Source organism: Phaseolus vulgaris, chromosome 2 (assembly GCF_051622355.1).
Source record: "Phaseolus vulgaris cultivar YP4 chromosome 2, ASM5162235v1, whole genome shotgun sequence".
Taxonomy (NCBI): domain Eukaryota; kingdom Viridiplantae; phylum Streptophyta; class Magnoliopsida; order Fabales; family Fabaceae; genus Phaseolus; species Phaseolus vulgaris.
The window spans coordinates 31,244,854-31,266,852 of NC_143499.1; the positions used below are offsets into that span (position 1 = coordinate 31,244,854).

A 21,999-nucleotide genomic window follows, 5' to 3' on the forward strand; every position below is an offset into this window, starting at 1 on the left:
AATGAGATTAATAGTAAGAAATGAACATAACCTTATAAAACAGATTTGTATCAACTTATATATTATATAATTTTTAGTTGATGTGAGGTTTGAACATACCATCCTCATATGTTATATATAATCTTTAGTTGATGTGATATTTCCAACACACTATTCTCATTGTGTGAGACTTCTATATTAAATCTAAGAAACAATCTTTAGGATAATAAACTTTAAAGTTTAACTCAACCACATAAAACCAACTTATAAAGTTAGGTTTGCACCACTTATATACTACTAAATGTTTTAATCTCTAATCAATATGAGATCACCAATAGTTAATGAATCTAAATATATAATTTATGTTAATGGTAGAAGTTATTTAACTCAGGAAAAGATTTATGTAACCATATGATTTAATTTATTTTTTAGAATTTTGTGTCAAGGTTAATATTTTTTTTCTTACTATCACAGAATAAATTTTCCTTTGATATTTCTCATCTCTATTATATGTATGTATAAATAGGTACGGAGTGTGTTATATAGAAAAAAAATGGTAAAAAACTGCATAATATTAATAAGTTAATTATTCTTATAAATATGACAATGAATGTAAGTTTACAGTAGGAGAAAGAAAAAACATCTCCAGAGCCATTCTCCTTAAACAGATATATTTATCATATTTATGGTTAACTAATATTTTTTAATGAGCATCGATTCTTTACATTCACTATTTCTCATTAAAGAGCAATAAAAGTATTCACTCAAACTAGTATAACTTTTAGGAAGTATGCAATCTTAAAAAGAAAAGAAAATGATCATCTTTTAATAGTGACATTTTCGGTAATGCTTAAAAATATGTATTAAAAACTCACAATTGTGTCATTTAAAATAAATAAATAAAAGCTATATTACTAGATTTTCGAGTATCCTGTGGCCGTATCTTACATCTATTTTGACATTTCGACACATTCTACACAAAATTTGCAAAAAAATTAAAAATATTATTAATTAATAATGCACTAAATTATCAATTAAATATGATTAAGATACGATTATGTCTTTTTTAATCTAACATGTGTATCTATATTATCAAGGATTTAAATCTAAATATATTTGTAGGTGTATTGACATGACTCTATGATCGACTAAGAGATTCAACACTCGGTTAAGATTGACCGACACGAACAAAATTATTATGACTAAACAAAAGATTAACGATAATAATCAATGATCAGATACTGAATAATACATTTTTAATTATGGCCCAAATCCTTAATTCAACCCAATAGCTAATAGTCCATGATAATTATATAAATAGACACAAATTCTAAGAATCAGGTATGTCATCGTCTAATACTAATTACACCGAATACCGAAGTCTTACTTGAACATCGAAATGTGTTTTGCAGGTACTGTGTGTAAGTTTAGAATTCACAAAGAGAAGAAGAAGAAAAGTGAAAGATGCATAAGAAATTCATTCGAAATTCGTTCGATAAACATAAGTAATTCATTCACACATTATAATAAGGATCAAAGATCCGAAGAATAAAAGCCCAACCTTATCGAATGAAGAGATGATTACTGAAGTGAAAAACTCAAGCTGAAAAGGTTTCTGAAAAGAATATCAGAAAACACTTTTTTATCAACATCATTGTTTCTGCCTATTAAGTTTCCTTTTTAACCTTCTTTTTTCAGATAGCTTCTTTAACCTCTGGTTTGTCTGATTCTGTATTTTACCCCCATCTCATTGTATTGTTGATCACAAATTAACTGAATTGTTTATATAATAACTCGTGTCATTTTCACAAACACATGATGGTTGGACTTCAATGGACCTTAGTAGCCCAGTTTCAGCCAACATGCCTCCAAATACTGCCATCAAAATAGTTATAACTTTATATAATTAATTAAATATTAATAAGTAACCTTCAAAGTCAAACTTGCTTCTGTTTTTTAGTCACTCTCTCTCCTTTACTACACTTTTAAATCTATAGTTCTGTAACAAAAATGTGTTTTTATAAGATACATTAAAAATTACAATCTATAGTTTAAAATTACATTTATATTTTATATAATATAAGATGTATCAATATTTTAGTCTTTAGTTTAACTAATATTATTATTATTATATTTTTTTAAAATGTATATCCAGTGACATGCATAATTACATGCCTACTGTAATATCCTATATGATACAAGTATAAATGGATTAAATAATTTCATCTTTAATGATAATATATTTTTATAGTTTATTTACCTTGAATCCTAGATTCATTTACTATTATCATATTTAATATATCATTCTTTTAGATATTATGACATTCATGTGTACAGTTAAAACATAATAGATGATTAATATAGCACATGTGATCTATCTCCTTTTATCCCAATTTTTGTTATTTTATTTTATTTATTTATTATGTTGCTTAGAATTATAATTTTTAAAATTGTGAACAAAATGTGTAATAAATATTATATTATATATATAATTAATATGTATGAAGTTTTAACTTATAATTGTATTTTTTTTAATGAAATTTGTACCATGATAATGTATAAGGATCAAGCACGAAAGTTTAATACCACTTTAGCTAAACAAAATGTTACGATGATAAGTCATCGATTTCATGAAAAAAAAAAACACACACACAGAACTATCACAATTTAAAAAATAAAAAATAAATAAACACTTATGAAAATTTTGGTATTTTATATAAAAAAAAATTGGTAGTTTTTATATTTGTCTCTTGTGATTGTAAATATTATTTTTCAATTCTGTATTTTTTATTTATGGTTTGCATTACTTTTATCAAAGTATTATTAACTCTTTTATAAATATTTAAAAATTAAAAATGTTATTTCTTTATACATGAGATATTTAAAATAATTTAGAAAATATTATAATGAGAGAAATCCAACTAACATTTTGAATGAATTTAAAATTACATGTGCGTGTGTTATATTTAGTTAGAAAAAGGAAGAGAAGAAGTATAAAGTAAAATTGAAATGTTGTTATTGCATTATAGGGGAAAAATGACCTACATTTAGCACATTTTTTGAAAGTATAAAATTGGGTTGTATTTACAAAGATAGAAGCTTTATATTTACAAGGTTGGGTCCCATTAATGATGAATTTGCTATATTCGTACTATGCCAGAAGGCTAAGTTAACAAGGACCATGTGTTTTCGTCCCTATTAGATTTAAAAATTCTTTTTATACTTTATCTATTATTACTAGGAGTAGTAGTAGTCATTTTTTTATATGATGTCATTTAACAAATTTATAGATATAAAAAAGTAAATAATAATTTAAATTATACAGAAAATATTATAAAAGGGAGAAAATAGCTGTATTAGTAGCAAGTGGTGTAATCAAAACCATTCATTGGAAAGTTAATAAATTGGGATGTGGTGAGGTCTCACATGGTGGCATGTGCTCAATGTGATTTCTGCCTATTTATTTATTTCTTTTTCTTTTTAAAAATTCAACAGAACTCCACATTTTAGTGTTTATTAAAAACTTTAGCTCACATTTGTTAACCAATTATTTTAATCATATGAAGTTAAATTTTGAAATGAATAGTTTAAAAAAGCTGTTAGAAAAATAGTAGTGCAAAGATTTCTTTTGAGAAAATTTTGTATAAAACTCTGCATGACCTTTTAAAAATAAAAATTAAAAGATAGATATTGATGATTATAGTTATTCACGTAACTAATCGAGACAATATCAACTTCTTAATACAAATCTAACAAGATTCTTATAAAAATGGTTTTATATTAGATATTATTGTTGTAACTTCACAGCTAACGTCTCAAATAATAACAATTATCTTCTTTCATATAAAAATTTATTTAAAAAATATAAAAAAATATGATAAATTAGACCAAAATCCATATATTAACAAAAACAATATATAGATAAATTATACCTATTCATAAATAATTCTAAGAACATATTAGATGAAAGTCTATTATACCAATAAAATGATTATTTATGAATAAATATTAAATTAGCCAACTTATCCGCACACACATTCCTTTCACGAAAATGAGTAATCTTAAACCTAAAAAAAAAAAATAACAAGTTTCTTTTAAATTATAGCTTTTTAACTAATTGTATACTTAAAAGATGTTTTCTACACATGCAAAATTAAAATTTACTAAAATGGGTATATAATATTATTTTCTGTTATAAATGTTTTTAATTAAAATGTTTATATATAGAATTAATTTATTGTTTGAACTCTGTGTTCTAGTTTTGAAGAGTTTTGTCCTATCCTCCTGTTTTATATGCATGGATGGATTGGTTGTCGTACTCTTTGGTTGTTCCGTTCAAATCATTTCTACACATTGCAAAATCAAATTCATCATTCTATCTTTGGTTTCATTCATCTTATTCCCTATTTTATTTGTTCTTTATATTATAAATTAAAATATTATTTTAAATCAATTACCATTGCAAACTATTACTCCACCTTTTCTCTATAGAGTATGAAGTCAACTTAAACAAATACCCATAAACTATTTCTTTTATCAAATCATGAATCTTCTTTTATATTATATGTGTAGTTTTTATTTTTATTTTATTCTTCTAAGTGCTCATTAAAATTAAAATACTTGTATAATACATTTTATTTGTTTATTTATACTATTTATATATTTTATTTTATTATTTACACAATCAAATGAAAGAAAATAAGTATTTGTGTATTTCTTTTCATTTTCTCACTTTTTTTTTAAACAATTCAATAATAATATTAATAATAATATTATATTTTAACTAATTTTTTCTTCTTTGTCGTCTATTCTCTTTCATTTTGTTTTCTAAACCATACATTCCTAGATGTAAATACATTTAACCAAGAATTTAGAGAAAAAAAAGTAATTAATGCACTCAAGATCATATCTTTCAAGTGGTGTTTGCGTTAGATTATTCACAAAATCAATATCTTATTAAACTTTACTTATTTCGTGATCAAACTTAATTAATTAAAGATAAAATATCTAGACACTGGTAAATTATATCCATTAATACAAAACGTAAAAAAAATACAGAGAGTAAACCAAATTATTGTAGGGTTAATGAATAAATATTAAATATTTGTAATGGTATTTTTAATTAATAATAACTAACAATAATTAAAGAATTTAAGATTGATTATTCACCATACTCAAAGCTTTACATATACAAAATATAACTAAATGAAATAGAGATGACAAATGGTCGATCTAAGGCATTGTAGAACACATAACAACAATAAATTTAAATTTACTTCAATTTTTCTAAATTGTTGTCGAACCCATTTTATGTGGATTACAAACTTTTAGGAGCATCTTAATATTTTCGTTGTTTTTTTTTACTTTTTCAAAATTAAAGGTTGAAAGTTATTGTACAAATTATTTATTTTAATACTATAATATTTAATATAATTTTATACAATAAAATTACCGTGATAAGTTGATAATATGGAAATTGTTTTATAAAGGCAATTGTATGAAAGTTTTCCTAATATGAAATGCAAATAATAGTGACAAAGATATAGTAAACAACAAGGCATATTTCTTAGTGTTTCAAACAAAGCAAAATGCACCAAAAATTCTATAATTTGTTTTTTACCAAGTGATAAGAAAAAACTGCGATGTTTAGGGTTTTAATTATTTTTATAATTATTCCACTAAAAATCATAAATTAGTGACTTACAACTGTATTTGTTTTAATCAGGTGCACTACTATGTCCACGATTTGGTAGAAAATAAATTTTTAGTTTTGAAGTCGAAAAAAAGTTATTTACTTTTTAAAAATAATATTTCCAAAAAGCAACTATCTGGTATAGGAAATGGAAATGAAACGTAAACCTTTTCAAATTAAAATATTTTTTATTAAAAAAACATGTTATTGATATAAAATAATTTAATATAGCAACTTACATTTTATGATCATCGAACCCAAATTTGAATCCCTCTTAAAATCATAATTTGATGTATAAAAAGAATTGTATAAGCAGCAGGCACTTAGGTTTATTTAAGGAAAGAATTTGGTAAGTTACCGATGAATGATGTGTAATTATTGAAATTGATGAGAAATGTTTAGAAGTTGTGGTATTAACAGAATGATTAATAAAAAATGGTAACAGTGAGTTACAATTTGGTAAAATGAATGCATGTGTAGTATTTAAAAGGACAATGAAAGAGGGAATAGAAGAAAAAGTTTGAGGCAATGGAAGTGTTGTAGAAAGTAAGGTAACGGTTATTTGTAAGTTGAAAACAAAAAGAGCAGAGAGAGAGAGAAAAGAGTTGCAGAGAGAAGGGAAGGGAAGAGAAAGGTTTGTTCTTGAGAAGTTAGAACCTCAAAACGTCAGTCACATAAATCCTACAAAGTACAAAACTCGACCTTTTGCTTTGGACTATCATAATCAAAGTTGCCTTTTAAGCTCCCCACAGGTAAACTCTTATCTATTTTTAAATTTTTTAACAACCCCAATGCAAATGCTCCAAAATCACAGTGCTCAATATCTGCAAATTTAACACTGCTATAAATGGCTGTGGACCCTACTTCCATTCCCACCATACCCTACTCAGATCCCATCTTTGGTCCCATTGCCTTCTTCCCACCCTGTTCCTGTTCCTTCCTTCCCCTTCAGACCATTCTCTCAGTCTCTCCCACTCACACACAAACACACACTAACTAATATCAAATAAAATACTACTTCTCTACCCAAACAATCATACCAAAATTAAAAAGCAAATGTCTTGTAAAGGTTGAAGAAAGTCATACAAATAATGATAGTAGACAGAGTGTGAAAGGGTGAAGTTGAGAGGGTCAGAGACTGGTTCTAGTTATATATATATATATACTTACAAAACAGCGTGCTTATCAAAAAACAGCTAGAGTTTCTGAACCCATAAAAGACTTGTTCTCTTCCCTTCTGAGAAAAAAAGGTACAGTTTTTGCCTTCATTTTCAACGACCCTGTCCTTTTCCCTCTTTTCTGTAACCGGTGTGAGGTGTCTCCCAAATACTCTCAGGTCATTCAAATGTCTCAGTCTCACCACTTAATTTCCAAGTGTTTTGGCCTTTCACTCAATAGTTGATAGCCACTGGATGCGTTAATGATATGTATATTCAATAGTGTGTACTGTGTGTTTATTTCTACAATGTTGTGGTCGTGATGTGTTTCTTGGTGCTTTTCTTGAGTTCGTTATTTCACTGTTGCTCTACTTGCGAATTCGGCTCCTTCTAATATTAATCGTTACGACCTTCCTCCTGTGTTCAGTGAAACGAGATTGATTTGGTTGGAGGCGGAATAGAGAATCTACCCAGGTGTGTTTCTGTTTGGTATCCTTGTAAGTACTCAGATCTGAATCCCAATGCAGTTTTATCATTCTCTAAATTTTCTCTCCGAGATGGGGTTATGATTGTGTTTTTTATGATATGGTGCCTTCTTCTTTGTTTTTGAATTAATCAGACACGAATCCTGTGCATCAAATGAGTGTATTCCCCATACTGATACCATTTTTTTGGTGCATTCACTGTTCAGGATCAATCTCTTTCTGTTCTGTAAAGTTTTACCTCCCCTCCCCCGAAATTTACCTGCCTAGCAATGATTTTTGCTGTTTTTTTGGAGTTGAGGAATTTGATTCTTTGGGTAAAGTTTTACCTGTCATGTAAAAATTAGGATTTATAACTTAGATGGTGATGCTCTATTACCATATTTTTGTATTGTTTAAATTTTAGAGCACTTGCATGAACGTATATAGAACATTTGTGCAATTGTGACTTACTTGGATATCATCATCCCAACTTCAGATACAAATTGTGTGGTTGCGTGCATGGGATTTGGTATCTTGCATAATGGGGAATCCTACAAGTACAGGCATGGACATTCAGGAAGAGAGCCCCGTCTTTGGGTCCTTGACTGCCATGACTACAAGGAATATGTCATCATCATCTTCTGTTTTCTTTTCAGCAAATCAATCACCCTTTTTCTCTCCCAGATCACCATCATCATGCCAATTATCACACTCAGCCAGGCTTGATACCCAAAGTAACGCAATTCATTCAGGTGTGGCTCCCTCAAGCGCCTCTTTAGAGATTCCAGAACCAAATTCAACTGTAAATGTTAGATGTACATTCTCAGATGTATCTGCATCTCCAGCTGGATGTAATTCAGGCGGTTTGATGAAACTTGACCGTAAATCTTCCCCAGTTGGCATCTCAAGTAGCAGCATATCTAGTTACTCGAATTGCCATGATGATGGTTGTTCTGGACAGAGAGAAAAGCGAGTGAAGAAAGTCAGAAACAATAGAACATCCTCAACTCCAGGTTCCACATCATTTTCTTCTTATAGGCTGAGGAGTTGTGATGTTTTCATAGGATTGCATGGAAGCAAACCCCCTTTATTACGATTTGCTAAATGGCTATGCGCTGAATTGGAAATTCAAGGCATCAGTTGCTTTGTTTCGGACAGGGCTCGAAGTAGGAGCTCCCGCAAACTTGGCATTGCCGAGAGAGCTATGGATGCTGCTTCTTTTGGGATACTAATTATAACAAAGAAGTCTTTCAAGAACCAATACACCATTGAGGAGCTGAATTTTTTCTGTAGGAAGAAGAATTTGGTCCCAGTGTACTTTGATTTGAGTCCAGCTGATATTCTTGTGAGGGATATAATTGAAAAAAGGGGTGAGTTGTGGGAAAAACATGGAGGGGAACTTTGGCTTTCGTATGAAGGGTTGGAACAAGAGTGGAAAGATGCAGTGCATGGCCTTTCTCGTGTTGACGAGTGCAAACTGGAAGCTCAGGATGGCAACTGGAGAGATTGCATACTGAGGGCTGTCACATTAATAGCAATGAGGTTAGGAAGGAGAAGTGTTGCAGAACGTGTGACAAAGTGGAGAGAAAAAGTAGAAAAAGAGGAGTTTCCTTTCATTAGAAATGAGTGTTTTACAGGCAGAAAGAAAGAACTTTCACAGTTAGAATTTATACTTTTTGGTGATGTCACAGGAGATGCCGAACAAGACTATATTGAACTTAAGGCCAGACCCAGGAGAAAGAGTGTGAGAATTGGTTGGGGAAAGAGCAACATGATAGATGAAAGATGGAGGGAAAGACATATGGTGAACGAGAGAAAGAAGGAAAAAGAGCCAGTTGTATGGAAGGAGACAGAAAAAGAAATTGAAATGCAAGGTATTGAATTTTCTCAGCGGCACAACCATCCAAGGCTCAAGCGAGGGAAGTATACCAAGAGGAAAAATGGAATGAAGATTTTGTATGGGAAAGGGATTGCTTGTGTTTCTGGGGATTCAGGAATTGGAAAAACGGAACTTGTTCTTGAATTTGCTTACAGATTTCATCAGAGATACAAGATGGTTTTATGGATTGGTGGGGAGAGCAGATACATAAGGCAAAATTATCTTAATATCAGATCATTTTTAGAAGTTGATGTGGGAGTTGAGAATAGTTTGGAGAAAACAAAAATAAGAAGCTTTGAAGAGCAGGAAGTGGCTGCAATTTCTAGAGTTCGCAGAGAACTGATGAGAAACATTCCATATCTTGTGATCATTGATAACTTGGAAAGCGAAAAAGATTGGTGGGATCATAAACTTGTGATGGATCTTCTCCCTCGTTTTAGGGTAGAGACCCATGTAATTGTATCAACACGGCTTCCTCGCATCATGAACTTGGAACCGTTGAAACTTTCATACTTATCTGGAGTTGAGGCAATGTCTTTAATGGTAGGTAGTGAAAAGGACTATTCGGTGGCCGAGGTTGATGCTCTGAGAAGTATTGAGGAGAAAGTTGGAAGGTTAACTCTTGGCCTTGCCATTATCAGTGCAATTTTGTCGGAGCTACCCATAACACCAAGCAGGCTCCTAGATACCATAAATAGAATGCCTTTGAAGGAGATGTCATGGAGTGGTAAAGACGCTCTCTCCTTCAGGAAGAACGCTTTCCTTCTTCAACTCTTTGACGTTTGTTTCTCCATATTTGATCATGCAGATGGTCCAAGAAGCTTGGCCACCAGAATGGTGCTGGTAAGTGGATGGTTTGCACCTGGTGCTATTCCGGTTTCCCTATTGGCACTTGCTGCTCAAAAGGTACCAGAAAGATGTCAGGGAAAGTTTTTCTGGAGAAGAATGCTGCAATTATTATCATGTGGATTCCCATCCTCTTACGCCAAAAAACCAGAATTGGAAGCATCCTCTTTACTGCTGAGGTTTAATATTGCAAGAACTAGTACCAAGCAAGGCTATATCCATATCAATGAGGTGTTCAAACTGTATGCTCGGAAAAGAGAAAACACTGGAGCTGCACAGGCAATGATTCAAGCTATCATCGGTCACGGGTCAATATCACAAAATCTGGATCATTTATGGGCTGCATGTTTTCTGCTGTTTGGATTTGGTCACGATCCTGTGCTTGTTGAGCTGAAGGTGTCTGAGCTTTTGTATCTTGTAAAAAAAGTGGTTCTGCCTCTTGCAATTCACACATTCATTACATATTCTCGATGCAGTGCTGCTCTTGAGCTTCTACGTCTGTGCACCAATGCATTGGAAGCTGCAGACCAAGCGTTTGTTACCCCTGTTGACAAGTGGTTAGACAAGTCACTTTGCTGGAGATCCATCCAGACCAATGCTCAGTTGAATCCTTGCCTTTGGCAGGAGTTAGCATTGACTAGAGCCACTGTTCTCGAGACTAGAGCCAAGCTAATGCTAAGAGGTGCTCAGTTTGATGTAGGGGATGATCTAATCCGGAAGGCTGTTTTCATTAGGACTTCAATTTGTGGTGAAGATCACCCAGATACCATATCAGCTCGTGAAACATTGACCAAACTTACCAGGCTTAATGCAAATGTCCAAATTCACACTTCAACTTAGATTTTGTATCTTGTAAGGAAACTCTAGAATCATACACAAGATTTATAATAAAATTTCTGCATACTATTTCACTGTTCTATCTACTGCATTTACAAAAGAGCTCAAACAAGATTCCTTCCATTTTGTTTATCTTCACATATCCTTACAGAAATTCTGTAATGATCCTTCTGCGGTTATTTTTTTGTTATTTCCAAATTCACACTGCTATACTAGGAACACAATCAAATTTTTTGTTTAATGCACTGATGTGCATTCATCTTTGCTGTATAATTCCTTGGTTATCTTTTGCACCATACAAAGAAGTTAATGCCTGCCATTTGATTTAAATTTATATCCCACTGTTAACTAAATTCTATTTATTCAGACGTAAGATCTTTTTTACAGCAATGCTTTACATGTTTCAATAAAAGCTTCTTCTTAGCTCGATCTTCGTTATAGATTGTCTAACATCATTGGTCTAGACCCATTGAATTCTGTCTGTTCTAATAAAAAAAAAATTCAACTGTATAGATTGTCTAACATCATGGTTCTAAGTAATCATTAAATTTATTTATAAATATAAGAGGAAAAAAAGAAGATAAAATGCATTTTAGTTAGATTAGATTTTGCATATCTTCTAATGGCAAACTAGAGATAAGTTTTAACTCCTTCCCTCCTCCTATGTTAAAACCAACAAAAAGAAAATCTAAAGCCCTCACGCAGGATCGAACTACGGACCTTCAGTTTACAAGACTGACGCTCTACCACTGAGCTATAAGGGCTTGTTGGTATACTTCTTGAAAAATGTTTTATAATCTATAAATATTATCAAATATTTATTAAAAAATTCTATCGGTATGTGCTTTTATTATCAGATATATATATATATATATATATATATATATTTTAACTGTTTTCAATTCTCTCAATAAATAAGTTGTAATGGTAGAAATAAAGTTTATTCAAGCAATTTTGTATCTCAAATAGAGGATTGAAGAAAATAACAGAAAAAGTTATTTAATTCTTAGATAAGAAAGAATCGCGCAACAAACTTTCTTTTTATTGAAGTCTTTATTTAGTCTGAAAATTTGAAGGCAACAAAGAGTATGCAATGTATTATCAAACTCAATCTGAGGATAATCTGTGCAAGACTTCGCACCATCACAATGTCTACTAACTACACTTTACATGTATCCTGATTTGCCTTCAAATTGAAAATAAAAGAACAATGAAAAGAAATGGATTTTGCATTCCATGGCTGTAAGTATCGTGGACAATAAGAAAAAAAACAGAACTATCGATCTTGTAGCCATGGCTCTCCACATTATATGGAGAGTGCATTTGAATTTCAAACTATGTAGTAATCTTTAAATGTTCTGCGGAGAGTTGATAACACGTCCTGCATTATAAGAAACATAAATACTCGTAAGCTATGTTTCAAAAAATCTCAAGACACACGATCATGATTAAGATGACAAACTTTACTACACACTGGACAGTGAAAATGATGGTGACAATTTGTGTAGAATTTTGGACAATTTATAAATTCTTAGTTACAAGGAGTAGAATTCAGAGAACTTCTACACCAAAAAGAAATCTCAAATATTGTATGTGCGTTGATAAGAAAGAATAACGAAACATATTTAATTGCTACAATTCGCAACAACAGTTTAATAGAATTACCAAATCTCCTTAAACCTCACTCTCGAAGGTGAATTTGATAAGAATCCCTACCTAGATTGAATATATGATCGCATTGGAAAAAGGAAGAAAGAATAAAACAAAAGAGAAAAGAAAAAAAATGTTAAAGAAAGTAGAATATGACAAACAAATTTGATGGAAAATTTTCGTTTTAATTTGGGAAAAAGGCACAGTTGAACATCTCCTAACACCAAACACCTTCCGTATATATCAGTCATATAATCTTGAGATGCAAAGGATGTGTCAGGCGAGAGATGAAAAGAATTATTAATCTTGATCTTGGTCAGACTTGTTTTATCATACATCTAATCTTCATATAATAAAAGATCAAAACTAGCTCATCTTAACTTTAGTTTTTAGTGGTTGAGGAAGAATGATTATTAACTATTGTAAAAAAAGGCAATGCATGCGCAAGAACAATAGAATAGTGATCAGAAAATGGGAGAAACTGACAGGGACCTTTCTAGGAGGTCGTGGTGGTCGGGGTGAACGTGGTGGCCGTGGTGAATTTGGTGGCCGTGGTGGCCGTGATGGCCGTGGTGGCCGTGGTTGCGGTGGCTGCGGCGATGGAGTGCTGGATTCAGGTGGGTCTTCGGTACAACCACCACCTCCCATTTTCTTGGATCTCAGTGTTCAAAAATAGTAATTAGCAGAGTTTTGAACAAAACGTGAACGTGAATCTATACAGAGGGCTGCATTCTACGCCCCATATATAAATTTTAAATGACAACTTTGTTCCTATGAAAAAAATGAATGGTGAGAAGTTATTTTTTTTGTTGGCGGTTAGTTGGGATGAATATTTTATTTTTATTTTATAAGTTTAGTTTGGAATATATAATTTGATTACTTTAAAAATTGTAATATTTCACAATATATAATTCATAATATATTAATATATTTAGATTGTATATTTCAAAAAGGTATTTTCTCTTTCAGAAATATAATAGATTGTACATTCCAAACTATATGAATATTTTTTATATTGAAATGTACAATTTAAAATATATTTTTAAGGACATATATATTTCAGTCCTTCTTAAAGGGGTTGGTTTATAAACATGGGTGCATAATACAATGCCCCTTTATGCATTAAATATCATTTAATGCGATACTAAAATAATTATTTGTTTTTTTTTCATTAACAAATTGTTCAACTACTCAAATCTATAATATAACTGAATAAAAGTAAATCATAAACCATTGTATAAACAGTAAAAATACGCTTCTAGTCTTATTATAATAAGACATATTCTAAAGAGATGGATGATCACTTTTAAAAAATATTTTATATAGTTCTATCTAATATTAAATTTCATTTTTGGTTAGTATACTATGAATAATTGCGATTTTATTAATAAATAATTACTAAAATATTTTAAATTTTATTAATTTTATTGATATAGGTATTTACGTTAAAAATACCTTATAAGTATAAACAATATAACGGCCTATCCCACTACACTACCCTACAAAATCACCAAGGTTCCATTTCTTGATTTTTTTCCAAATAAATTTATTTTAAAAAAATTATTCACTTTAATCATTTATCCAAATTCATTCAGTTTACAAGAAAACCTCTTTCAATAATAACAATATCTAACGATAACTATTGAAACTACTTAAACTACTTTCCATTTTCTCATAATTCAGAACTATTGAAACTACTCTTTCATTTCTTACCCTTCTCATAATTCAAGTGATACTTACCGAAGACACTACACTTACTCCAGGCTCGATGATGGTTAATCCGAAGAGTCTTTAAGACCGATATGACAGTCAGACTTTTAGAGTTCTCATGTGACGATTGGGCTTCCCGAAGTTTGACGTAACATTTGCCGGTGTCTATACGCGTGACATGGCATGCATTAATGAGGGGTTTTTTAGTGCCATTTGATGATGACCGTTGCTGTTATGGTCATCGTACAAAATAATATGATTGTACTCCCATAATAAATTATAGAGAGAAAGAAATGACGGTTCGACTAATTCTGACAAATTTAAATAAACATTAATGACCTTTTTTTTTCTATATTTTGAATTTATTCAAAATAAATGGTCATCTTAATCATCTTACAAAATGGTCATCGTACAAAATAAAATACGATTATACTTTGAGTTACCAAAGCTCCCTAAACCTCATTCGAAGGTGAACTTGATAAAAATCCCTACCCAGACTTATCGGCAGAATTTAAGAATATGATGATCGCATTGGAAAAAGGAAGAAAGGATAAAGCAGAAAAGAAAGAAAGATGTTAAAGAAAGTAGAATATGACAAACACCAGTCTAATTTGATGGAAAAGGCAGAGTTGAACATCTTTTAACACCAAATATACATCAGTCATATAATCTTGATCACAGTACACACGTATAAATGCATAGATGCAGAAAATGTGCCAAGGGCGAGAGATGAAAAGAATTATTAATCTTGATCTTGGTCAGACTTATTTTATCATACATCTAATCTTCATATGATAAAATGATCAAAACTAGCTCATCTTAACTCAGCTAGTTTTTAGTGGTTGAGGAAGAATGATTATTAACTATTGTTACACTAGGTAAAAAAGAAGCAATGCATGCACAAGTGTTGAGATATTTTGAATAAGTCTTATGTTACCATTAAGTTGTGCTAGATATTAGACATCGGTTATGTTGTTGTTCTAGTTTTTAGGAAATAAAAAGTGTTTTCTTATTTTTTGGTTATTTCTGTTTGTTTGGATATTCCTCCTTATGTATTGCCTATATTAAGGCTCTTGCTTGATGAATAATATAGCGAAGTTAACAGTGGTATCAGAGCTTGAGTTACATACAATAACAACAACTAACATTCAATGGCTTCCTCAGACAACTTCGTACAACCAACTATTTTGCGCTTCGATGGTCACTATGATCATTGGAGCATGCTCATGGAAAACTTCTTGAGGTCCAAGGAGTATTGGAATGTTGTTGAATCTGGAGTAGCAGAGGAGCTACGGAAGCTTAGAAAACAGAATTTGAAGCCTTAAAATTGAAAGATCTTGAGGCTAAAAATTATTTGATTCAATCAATCGATCGTTCCATTTTGGAGACTATTCTTTGCAAAGAAATCTCCAAGCAAATTTGGGACTCCATGAAGAAGAAGTATCAAGGCAATGTGAAGGCAAGAAGGGTACAACTCCAAGGACTCCGAACTGAATTTGAGAATTTGCGTATGAAGTTAGGAGAAGCAGTTGCAGATTTCTTTTCAAGAACTATGGCAATTGCAAACAAGATGAGGATCCATGGAAAGAAAATGCAGGATATCACAATTGTGGAGAAAATTCTTCGATCAATGACACCGAAATTTAATTTTGTTGTCTGCTCTATCGAAGAATCGAATGATATTGATGAACTCTCCATTGATGAATTGCAAAGTTCTTTGTTAGCTCATGAGAAGAAAATCATCCAGCAGGATAAAGAAGAGCACACGCTGAAAGCAACCACAGATAATCCTTTTAAAACAAATGGAGGTCGAGGTAGAGGCCGAGGTCGGAGTAGGGGGAGAGGAAGCTATAGTCGAGGTAATCAATAGTATCATCAGCAGAATGATAATCAATTTCAAGGAAGAGGAAGGAGACGTGGAAGACATGACTCAACAACTCAGAGACCAAAGTCAGTAGACAAATCAAATGTTGAGTGCTATCGCTACCATAGGTATGGTCATTACCAATCAAACTGTCGAACAAATTTAAATAGACAGAGTGAAGAAGTATCTAACTTTGCAGAGAAGGAAGAAGAAGTTTCTCTCTTGATGGTGTGTTATGCAAGTGAAGAAACTCAAAATCTGTGGTATTTGGACATCGGGTGTAGCAACCACATGTGCAGAGACAAGAAGGCATTTTCTGAATTGGATGAAAGCTTCCGCAATACCGTCAAGTTCGGTGATAACTCTATTGTATCTGTCATGGGAAAAGGCAATGTCACTTTACATGCCAAAGATAACTCTTTTCACATAATTTCTAATGTGTTTTATGTTCCAGATTTAAAGACCAATTTACTTAGTATTGGTCAGCTACAGGAAAAGGGTTATGAGATATCCATTAAAAATGGATTATGTCGAATTGAAGATTCAAGGCTGGGTTTGATTGCTCAAGTTAACATGACTACAAATCGTATGTTTCGACTTCAGGTGCAGAGTTCGAGTTCTTCCTGCTTCTCGGCCAACGTAACAAATACATCGTGGTTATGGCATTTTCGTTATGGCCACTTGTGTTTTGGTGGCTTAAGCACTTTGCAACGAAAGAATATGGTCAGTGGTCTCCCTCAAATTGAAACTCCTTCTCAAGTATGTGAGGAATGTGCAGTTGGCAAACAACAACGTAATCAATTTCCTAAGGGAAAATCATGGAGAGCCAAAAATGTGTTGGAGCTGGTACATTCTGATCTTTGCGGCCCAATTAATCCATCTTCAAATGGAGGTTGTTCCTGCCGGTTGACCTAGCGCAAGAGCGTTGCCTCGTCACGATCTTGCTCACCAGCTTCACGCCACGTGCCCTTCTCGTTCACACCACGAAAGCCTCTCTCAGAACCTGCAAAACACATGGTGGCGCCTCTGCGGCCGGTGGCGCTCCGACGCTCAAGTCAGTGACACGAACACCCAAAACTCAGAGAAAATATACTTTGTAGAACCGTACTAAAGTGCACACAACCCTAGCAATGAGCCATAATGAAAACGTACCTCTGCAAATTCTGTTAAGTTTACCTTTATAGCTAGGTTTCTTCTCTCTCCAGGCCGTTATGCTTTTGGATGCGTGGCTCGCATCCAGCCCTGCACGTGTCGCCATCTGGGCTGGGGTAGCAGGTAGCGCCCAGCCCTACACGTGTCATCATCTGAGCTAGGGTAACTCGAGCGTCATTCTCATACCGCATCCAACCCTACACGCGTCGCCATCTGGGTTGGAGGCAACTTGAGCGTTATTTCTGTGTAGTGGCCAGCCGCGCGGCTAAGTCCTCTGCTCAAGGAGTAAGCTAGCACGCAATATGCTCTGGAACACTACCCGACAAGGCGAGTATCGGGTGCAGCAAAATGCACCATTTCTATGACATCGCTTGTCGTTAGTGGCACCTTCCTTATTGCTACGCCATGCATGTTCTAGCTGAGGGAACCTTGCCACCGGCGAATGTCCACTCTGGGAATCCTGTCGCTGATGGGCAAGCTGTTCCTTTCAACCTGCTCGACCTCCATGCCCCCTGCTGGCGCAATCCTCATCTTATTGGACTTACACGTTTGGACTTACCCTTCTGAGTTTCCAGCAGCCTTAACTAAGTCTGCTAGGAAATCCGGCGACGTGCTTCTTGCGACGATGTCAGACCACCCGGTCGCTGATCATCTAACACGTCAATGTTATACAATCTCGGCGACAACCGATCATGTACGTTGTAGCACGCTGCTTCCGCGAGCGGCGACTATACTAGCTTCTGAACCACTCGCCTTTCTCTAGTCCACGTGTTCTGCTAAACACGCCCCACGTAGTCACGTGCTAGACACGTCATCAGACCCGATGACCTGGTCGGTACAGAGGTAAAAGATACATTATTACCTTCATTGATGATTTTAGTCGAAAGACATGGGTCTATTTTTTGCAGGCCAAATCTGATGCTTTTGAAGCTTTCAAAAGCTTTAAAATTATGGTTGAGAAAGAAGCAGGAAGCCAAATCAAAGTACTTCGCACAGATCGAGGCGGGGAATACAATTCACAAGAATTTGCAAATTTTTGTGAAAGCAATGACATTAGAAGGCAACTGACAGCAGCCTATACGCCCCAACAAAATGGTGTTTGTGAGCGCAAAAATCGCACTATAATGAATATGGTGCGCAGTCTCTTAACAAGAAGCAGTGTTCCAAAAGTTATCTGGCCTGAAGCTGTTAATTGGAGCATTCATATTTTGAATTGAAGTCCTACATTCTCTGTTCAAAATATGACACCGGAGGAAGCTTGGAGCAGTCGAAAGCCTAATGTTGATCATTTCAGAATTTTCGGGTGTATTAGTTATGCCCGTATTCCAAAACAAACAAGAACGAAACTTGATGACAAAGGTGAGAAATGCATTTTCCTTGGTGTTAGTGATTGTTCCAAAGCTTACAAACTATATAATCCCATCACCAAGAAAATTGTCATTAATCGAGACGTAATATTTGACGAAGAAAATTTCTGGACATGGAGTGAATCTGGTTCTCAACGACAAATTCCAGCAGACTTTGATGGGCGAGATGAAGCTGAAAATCAACATAATACAGTGGTGTTGCAGCAACCAATCACTACTCAAGATGAACAAGTGGTGACTCAAATCTCGCCGATAGTTGCAAGAGAACCAAGAAGCAGAAAAAGACCAACATGGATGGATGATTATGAAGTAACGGGAATTGGTCAATCTGAGGATCCAACAGTTCATTTTGCTCTTTTGAAGATTGTGATCCTATAACCTTTGAAGAAGCATTAAAGCAATCAAAATTGAGAAAAGCTATGGATGCAGATCTTGCAGCTATTGAAAGAAATAACACATGAAAGTTGACTGAGCTTCCAAAAGGGCAGAAAACAATCGATGTGAAGTGGATTTTCAAGACCAAGTTGAAAGAAAATGGTGAGGTGGACAAGTAGAAAGTGGTGACTCAAAATGGAGACTTGAAAGAACAGGTATTTGTCAAACAACCTCCTGGTTATGTTAAAGTTGGAGATGAATTCAAAGTGTATCAGTTGAAAAAGGCTTTATACGGACTTAAACAAGCCCCACGAGCTTGGTATAGTCGCATTGAAGCCTATTTTTTGAAGGAAGGTTTTTTTAAATGTCCATATGAGCATACTCTGTTTGTTAAAGTTGAAGGAGAAAAGATGCTTGTTGTGTCCTTATATGTAGATGACTTGATTTATACTGGAAATGATGTTGATATGTTTGCAAAATTTAAGCGATCCATGATGCTTGAATTTGATATGTCTGATCTTGGAATGATGAACTATTTTCTTGGCATTGAAGTAGTGCAATCTGATGTTGGTAATTTTATTACTCAAAGAAAGTATGCTCGAGAAATTCTTGACAGGTTCGGAATGAAGAACTGCAATCTTGTTGAAACTCCAACTGAAGTTGGTCTTCAACTTGTGAAATATCCAGAAGAAAGGCGGAAAGTGGACAACAGAGTGTTCAAACAAATTGTGGGAAGTTTGATGTATTTGACTACTACTAGACCTGACATAATGTATTCTGTCAGCCTTGTTAGTAGGTATATGGAATGCCCAAAGGAGATTCATTTTTGCAGTTGCCAAACGAATTCTCCGTTACGTGCAGGGAACAATTGATTACGGAGTCTTTTATAAGAGAGGAGGCAAATCAGATTTTTGTGGTTTTACTTATAGTGATTATGTCCGAGACAAAGATGACAGAAAAAGTACTTCGGGCTATGTGTTCATGTTGGGTTCAAGAGCTGTTGCTTGGTCTTCTAAAAAGCAATCTATTGTCACTTTATCAACCACTGAGGAAGAATTTGTAGCTGCTACAGCTTGTGCCTGTCAAGCTATATGGTTCAGAAGGATACTTGAGGAGCTGCAGTTCAAACAAAGAAGACCAACTGCAATTTATTGTGACAACACATCAACGATCAAACTCTCCAAAAATCGTGTGTTTCATGACAGGAGCAAACACATAGATGTCAGGTTTTATTTCTTAAGGGATCTCACAAAAAATGAAGTTATTGAAGTTCTATACTGCAAGAGTGAAGATCAAGTCGCTGACATTTTAACCAAGCCGTTGAAGTTGTGTGCATTTCAGAAGTTAAGGAATTTATTTGGACTTTGTTGTTTGAATAATAGTTAAACTGATAGTTGTTGAAAACTTTCAGTTTAAGGGAGGATTTGTTGAGATATTTTTGAATAAGTTTTATGTTACCGTTAAGTTGTGCTAGATATTAGACATCAGTTATGTTGCTGTTCTAGTTTTTAGGAAATAAAAACTGTTTTCTTATTTTTTTTGGTTATTTATTCCTCCTTATGTATTGCCTATATTAAGACTCTTGCCTGATGAATAATATAGCGAAGTTAACAGCAAGAACAACAGAATATAGTGATCAGAAAATGGGAGGGAAACTGGGACCTTTCTAGGAGGTCGTGTTGGCTGTGGTGGTCGTGGTTGCGGCGGCTGCAGCGATGGAGTGCTGGATTCCGGTGGATCTTCGGTACAACAACCACCTCCCATTTTTTTGGATCCTCAGTGTTCAAAAATAGTAACTAGCAGAGTTTTGAACAAAACGTGAACGTCAATCTATGCAGAGGGGCTGCATTCTGCCCCCCATAAATTTTAAATGACAACTTGTTTATATGAGAAACTGAATGGCGAGAAGTTATTTTTCATGTTGGCGGTTAGTTGAGATGAATATTTTATTTTTATTTTATAAGTTTAGTTTGGAATATATAATTCGATTACTTTTAAAATGGTAATATTTCACAATATATAATTCATAATATATTAATATATTTAGATTGTATATTTCAAAAGCTATTTTCTCTTTCAGAAATATATTAATACATTCTAGATTTTGTATATACTAGATTTTTTATATTGAAATGTACAATTTAAAATATTTTTTTTAAGGACATATATATTTCACTCCTTCTTAAAGGTGTTGGTTTATAAACATGGGTGCATAATACAATGCCCGTTTATGCATCAAATATCATTTAACTCGATACCAAAATAATTATTTGCTTTTTTCATTAAAAAATTGTTCAACTACTCAAATCTATAATATAAGTAAATCATTTTTTGCCAAGGGTAACAATTTTTGAAAACTTATTTATTTTTTTATACATTTTGATGCAATGTCGTTAGTAAAAAAAGTATGCACAAGAAAAAAAGAGAGGAAAAGTTATACATTCCAAGATAATGTTATCATATATTTTTTACTCAACAGATAAGAGATTATAATATTTTATTCATAACATATATCATAAAACAATTGTATAAAGAGACAAAGAGATAAGCTTATTATAAGAAGACATATTCTAAAGAGATGGGTGATCACTTTTAAAAAATATTTTATATAGTTCTATCCAATATTAAATTTCATTTTTCGTTAGTCTCTATTGAATACTATGAATAATTGCGATTTTATTAATAAATAATGACTAAAATATTTTAAAATTTATTAATAATAAAAATAAACTTAATACATGAAAAGTATATTTTTAAAATAATCAACAGAGTTAATTGAATTCATTAATTAATTTTGTTGATATACGTCTTAGTTAAAAATACCTTATACTATACTTAAGCACAAACAATATAACGGCCTATCCCACTACACTACCCTACAGCATCACCCACCTTTCAACATCATTAATTTACGCAATTGATGTAGGCTCCATTTCTTGATTTTCTTCCAAAAATAAATTTATTTAAAAAAATTACCCACTTTAATCATTAATCCAAATTCATTCAGTTTACAAGAAAACCCTTTCA

At 32.9% G+C, this 21,999-nt stretch overlaps 1 protein-coding gene, 1 non-coding gene and 1 pseudogene across 4 annotated transcripts; 2 read left to right on the top strand and 1 right to left on the bottom strand.

Moving 5' to 3' along the window:
- The first annotated feature begins 6,597 nt into the window (after positions 1–6,597).
- LOC137811428 (uncharacterized) lies at positions 6,598–10,934 on the top strand. Of its 3 annotated transcripts, none has more exons than XM_068613177.2 (3): positions 6,598–6,921; positions 7,256–7,325; positions 7,789–10,934. In XM_068613177.2, exon 3 carries the CDS (start codon positions 7,834–7,836, stop codon positions 10,855–10,857), a length of 3,024 nt encoding a protein of 1,007 aa, XP_068469278.2. In that variant the 5' UTR covers positions 6,598–6,921; positions 7,256–7,325; positions 7,789–7,833; the 3' UTR covers positions 10,858–10,934. The 3 variants fall into 3 exon arrangements, with proteins under 3 accessions (XP_068469278.2, XP_068469280.2, XP_090154703.1); XM_068613179.2 differs by having other exon boundaries at positions 6,645–6,921; positions 7,256–7,302; XM_090298577.1 differs by lacking the exon at positions 6,598–6,921 and having other exon boundaries at positions 7,213–7,325.
- Positions 10,935–11,546: 612 nt separating this feature from the next.
- TRNAT-UGU (transfer RNA threonine (anticodon UGU)) lies at positions 11,547–11,618 on the bottom strand. The gene has a single exon. It is a non-coding gene; the product is annotated as a tRNA-Thr (tRNA).
- Positions 11,619–15,365: 3,747 nt separating this feature from the next.
- Positions 15,366–20,191, top strand: LOC150029111 (uncharacterized; annotated as a pseudogene).
- Positions 20,192–21,999: the final 1,808 nt, after the last annotated feature.

Excerpts from the sequence above, each read along its gene's own strand:
- LOC137811428 (XM_068613177.2), top strand. The coding sequence starts at position 7,834 with ATGGGGAATCCTACAAGTACAGGCATGGACATTCAGGAAGAGAGCCCC.